The 5,635-nt window shown below is 32.5% G+C and overlaps 1 protein-coding gene across 1 annotated transcript; it reads left to right on the top strand.

Annotated features, from left to right (window-relative positions):
• Positions 1 to 745: 745 nt before the first annotated feature.
• LOC100257763 (laccase-14-like) lies at positions 746 to 3,803 on the top strand. Its single transcript, XM_059734743.1, has 6 exons — positions 746 to 912; positions 1,149 to 1,300; positions 1,560 to 1,804; positions 1,897 to 2,025; positions 2,336 to 3,286; positions 3,421 to 3,803. The coding sequence occupies exons 1-6, from the start codon at positions 811 to 813 to the stop codon at positions 3,549 to 3,551; spliced, it is 1,710 nt and encodes a 569-aa protein (XP_059590726.1). The 5' UTR covers positions 746 to 810; the 3' UTR covers positions 3,552 to 3,803.
• Positions 3,804 to 5,635: the final 1,832 nt, after the last annotated feature.

The following is a 5,635-nucleotide window of genomic DNA, read 5'->3' as shown; positions in this document are numbered from 1 at the left end:
CTTTGAGAAGGAACATAGGATTCCATTATAGGAAAGAAACAATCCATAGGTTTAGGTTTCCAAATTTGTGTGTTAAAAGGTTAGAAACAGGATCCATTCTTATAGACTAACTGTATCAGGTTTATTTTAATCATATGTTCATTTCCTTAGTACAAACCTATACCCATGCTTTCATCTCCATTCAAATATCTTAATAGAAAATCTATTTCTTATCTTGCCCGTCCATTTAAACATCCTCCCGAATTTACTATCATAATAGTCAACCAACATCACGTACAAGGCTTATATATTGAAAGAAAATAAGTGGAGAGCGTGGCTTGTTTATCCATTCAGTGTCCAATAAATTGCATGACCCACAAAATTGGAACCTTCAAATTTTTCAATGATGTTCTTGTCGACACATTTTCAAAATCCTTTAATTTAGTCTCTTTTTATATCTACACCAACGATCATGACAAATTGTACTCATACGGGAAGTCAAAGTTTTAAAATTATTCTACATATATTTAATTAATTAAAATTTGTTGAAATAATCAATAAAAGACTTTTGAAAGAATATTCTAAAATAATCAATAACGTGTACGTAATTAATTATTTTTGAAGTGGTCCTGCTCATTGAAGTCGTCCTGAAAGAACATTGAAAACCAATACACATTCAAATCACTTCCTCTTATATTGACACGTATTGTATCCCGAGAGAATTACCATGCCTATATAATGAACCATATATGAAAGAAATACATCAAAAGCAGTAAGAGAATTGAAGGAGTTGTGTTTAGGACAAGAGAAGAGGCTTTTATTCCAAGGAAAATGTGGCTGATCATGAAGGTTTTCCTCCTGCAAATTTTAGCGTTTCTAGTTTTTGGTGGTGGAATCCATTGCCAAGCTTCGACCCGTCGGCTTACTTTTGTGGTAAATTCTATATATGATTCTGGCCTTAACGCCACCTTGTAATCATGATATTTAGGGAGTGGTATGGCTCTCATTTCGTACCATATGACCTACTACCTTGGTGTCGTTGAGTCATTCATGCATGCTATCAATTTCTAATTGGTTATACACTTACATGAATGGATCGATACAACTATTCATGCATGTAATATTTCTTTTGGGATGAGGTTGCATGGCTAACTTTTAATTGGTTGCAGGTGAGGGAAGCTTCATATAAAAGGCTTTGTAGCACCAAGAACATCTTAACAGTAAATGGAAAATTTCCGGGACCAACCATATATGCTACGAAAGGAGAGACGATCATTGTCGACGTTTATAACAAGGGAAACGAAAACATCACCATTCATTGGTAGGTCCTGTGCGTGTCTCAAAGAAAGAGCAGTGGTAGCATGCTTGCATGACATACATTCTTTTATATCTAAGAGGGGGCTACAATATATAACTTTGAAAATAAAGTCAAATTTAAAACAATACTTTAAGGTTATTTGCTTTAGTTCCATTGAAATACAATTGATGCCTCTTGTTACTATGATAATATGTTGTTGCATGCCATCTTTTGTTACTTTGAAAATTAGTACTAGTTTTAACGTATAGTTATGGTTTCGCAGGCATGGGGTGACCATGCCTAGATATCCATGGACAGATGGTCCCGAGTATATCACACAATGCCCAATTCGGCCAGGGTCAAAGTTTACACAGAAGATCATCCTTTCCACTGAAGAAGGCACTCTATGGTGGCATGCTCACAGTGATTGGACCCGAGCCACTGTTCATGGAGCTATAATTATCTATCCCAAGAATGGAACCAAGTATCCTTTTCACAAACCTGACAGAGAGGTCCCTATCATATTAGGTATAAGTGTTGTTACTTTTAAAGGTTAATTTACATATTATGAATTAACCAACAAAGCAAAATCTAAAATTATTGAAGTTGTTGAAATGCAGGAGAATGGTGGAAGAATGATGTGAATGCGGTTCGAGATGAAGGGCTTGCAACCGGAGGTGACCCCGACCCCTCTGATGCTTTATTGATAAATGGACAACCCGGTGATCTATATCCATGCTCAAAATCAGGTACAAAGTTTAACTTCCCATTTTAAAATTGTACACAATTTCATTTTCTTATATGTTAGCCATATTACTTTTTCTTATTAACATCAACATATTTAAAGCTTAATGCTAAGAAAGAGGAATATAGCTATGAGGATGGTAGAGCCATGATTTAAAACACAAAAAAAGGCTAGTCCAAATATAATTTTGAACTATGGAGCCAAATTTACACCCCTCATCAATCAATCCCTTCATAATTAGTGGATCCTCATGGAAACTTTTTCTTTTTCTTTTGGCTAGTCATAAGTATACAACTTTCCCTCTCTAATTGCAGACACATTCAAGCTAACGGTGGATCATGGAAAGACCTATCTACTTCGCATAATCAATGCTGCCTTGCATGAGGCTCTCTTCTTCTCCATTGACAAGCATAAAATGACAGTGGTTGGAACAGATGGTAGCTACACGAAACCATTGACACGAGATTTTATCACAATATTTCCTGGCCAAACCTATGATGTCTTACTAGAAGCTAACCAACGCCCGGATCACTATTACATGGCGGCTATAACTTATTCTGTTGCCCCGAAATATCAAGACTTTTATGATAACACAACCACCACAGCTATTGTACAATACAACGGATACTACACTCCATCTTCACCTCCCTCCTTGCCTTATCTTCCTGCATACAATGACACAAATGCATCCGTTCAGGTCATGGCCGGCCTCCGAAGCTTAGCAAATGCGGAACATCCTTGCAATGTCCCATTGAGCACGAGCACTAACCTGATTTACACTGTTTCTGTAAACTCGTACCCATGCGTCAATAATTCATGTGCAGGGGCCAATGGGACGCGATTCTCCTCAAGTATAAACAACATAAGCTTCCATACCCCTACAGTTGACATACTGCAAGCTTACTATTATAACATCAGTGGTGTATATGGAGATAAATTTCCTAGTGATCCACCACTGGTGTTCGATTTTACAGCTGATTATCTTCCATTAATCTATCAGTTGCCGAGCAGCGGAACAGAAGTAAGGGTGCTCGAGTATAACTCCACAGTGGAGATTGTTTTTCAAGGGACAAATGTGCTTGCAGCGACACACCACCCCATGCATCTCCATGGATACAGTTTCTATGTTGTTGGATGGGGATTTGGGAATTTCGATGGAAATAAGGACCCTTTGCGCTATAATCTGGTGGATCCTCCCTTTCAGAATACCATCTCTGTTCCTTCGAATGGTTGGGTTGCAATCAGATTCGAGGCATCCAACCCTGGTATGTTCCAAGCACTCATGTCCTCTATTAAAGAAAAAAACCCTTGAAACTGCCAACCTCCATACCAATGAAATATTTTTTCTTAATATTACAATAAAGTTAGGTGTAATGTTGGTATATTTTCTCTGTTGCAGGAGTGTGGTTCATGCACTGCCATGTAGAACGCCATCTGACTTGGGGCATGGAAACTGCGTTCATAGTGAAAAATGGTAAACACCCGGAAGCTCAAATGTTGTCTCCTCCGTCGGACATGCCACCATGTTGAAGCTGCAAAGAAATAACACGCCAAAGATTTCATTGAATATTTGTATTATTCATCTTTCATGATTTAATTTCTGTTTGATTTAAGTTAGTATTCCTCTTCAATTTTTTGTGTAAAGTTGATAAAAAGAATAATGTAAAGTTGCGGAATATTGTGTTTGGGATTATTAATGGAATTTGAGATATGCTATGGTGGAATTTTCCATAGCAGTCTTTGATTATAAAAAGAGAATTTGATGTTGTGTTCTTATTTCAACTCATTAAATAGACCAATACAATGTTAAGAAGCCTCTGAATGCCATGTCCACAATAGATAAATCTTTGATTTGACAATTTTTGGTCATTCCCATTTCATTCAACATGATAAAATATCATGCTGTATTAGAAAAGTTTGAAATGGGATAGTTGACATTTTTTAATTATCCATATTTTATTCCAATTCTGTCAAAGGTTACGTATCATATTAATAATCAAAAAAATTATAAATGATAATTTTTATAAAGTCTTATACAATTGAGATAAAATCAATTCCTTTTTATTTAAGTATTTTAAGTTAAAATAATTGGCATACTTTTCAACTCTTATTTTAAACCCTTTCCTGCTTCCTTAAGTAAAAACAAATCACTTGTTTTTATAAATTAAAACGTAGGAATTTATGGTTTAGAGAAAAAACACTTACAATTAACCAAGCTGCTTTAATTGACCGAACTCTCCAAGTCCATGTCAATATGTTAAGTTGGCAGGAAATCACTGACAGTTATGAGTGGTGTGCTAAAAAAGATTAAATGATTGAACTTTCATTTTATTCCAGCTGACACTCCAATGCTATTAAATTAAGAAATAAATTAATATATTATCCATTGACGAAGCACTGCATGACAATGTCAGAAGTGAAGAAAGGTGGAGACAGGCCAAAATTTCACGCTACTTATATCTAATGGATAGAGTTAAAGGAATAAATTTGGGCATAACCTAATTATACTTTATAAACACTCAAAAATAATTGTAAAGAATTAAATCCCAAAAAATAAATAACAATAAATGAAATTTCATGAATTAAAATGTTTTTTATTTCTAGTGTTTTTATCCATAAAAAAATATTTTGACATTATAAATGATTTTTAAAAGAATCACTTAGTATTTGAATGTAAATTAAAAAAAAAAAAAGTTCAGAAATTATTTTTAAGTGATTTTTTGGATTTTTAAAAATGATTTTCAAATATATTTAAATTTTATTTGGATTGACTTTTAACTGTTAAAAAAAATTAAGTTGAATAAAAGTTTCTATACCTATTTAATTATTTATAAAAAAACTTATAACTTTTAAAAAAGGTTTCATATAGAATTCATAAAATTGTTATTTCTTATAAGAATTCTATAGTTCTATTTTTGTTTACACAATAAGTTCTTTCATGTTTAATAAAACTTTTACAACATCTTAAAAATTATTACTTTAATTTTGATTTTAAGTTTCAATTAAAGCAAAAAATATGAAGCTATCCCGAATATGACCTTACCATCCACCTAATTAATTTTTATAAGAGTGTTTTTTTTAATATTGAGAAGGGCTTTTATTTATTTATTTTTAAATCATTCCCAAATGAAAATTATAAGAAAGAAGGAAAAAGTTTGCTCCCATATTAGAAAGAAATACAATTTTTAAATGTGGATTGGAGTGATTATAGAACTTTGTTACATATTTAAAATTAGGATCTCCTAATTTCTTACAACTCCAATCTTCATTATTCGTTCTTTATCTAAAATATAACATAAGGTATGGTTGTCCACTTATAATAGAGAACATGAAATATAATTTTGTTTTAGGTAACATCAAATTCAATGCATTAATATCAACAACATAGATAGGATTAAAAAGAAGAAAAAAAACTAATATATATATATATATATAAACTCTTCTAGCAAACCCAATGATTTAACCTAAATAATATTATTTTTAATATTTGGTTTTAATTTTACCTTTTTACTTTATTTTATTATTAATTCCCTATTTTTAGTTTAATATGCTTTTTAAAAATATTTTTCTCTTAATTTTTATTTATATCAAATGTTGGAAGATGTCTTTCTATA

This window comes from Vitis vinifera, chromosome 18 (genome assembly GCF_030704535.1).
Source record: "Vitis vinifera cultivar Pinot Noir 40024 chromosome 18, ASM3070453v1".
NCBI classification, from domain to species: Eukaryota; Viridiplantae; Streptophyta; class Magnoliopsida; order Vitales; family Vitaceae; genus Vitis; species Vitis vinifera.
This window is presented reverse-complemented; position numbering and strand designations above follow the sequence as displayed.

Excerpts from the sequence above, each read along its gene's own strand:
- LOC100257763 (XM_059734743.1), top strand. The coding sequence starts at position 811 with ATGTGGCTGATCATGAAGGTTTTCCTCCTGCAAATTTTAGCGTTTCTA. Across the intron at positions 1,301-1,559 it reads GAAAACATCACCATTCATTG|GCATGGGGTGACCATGCCTA; the intron begins GTAGGTCCTGTG and ends ATGGTTTCGCAG. Across the intron at positions 2,026-2,335 it reads ATATCCATGCTCAAAATCAG|ACACATTCAAGCTAACGGTG; the intron begins GTACAAAGTTTA and ends CTCTAATTGCAG.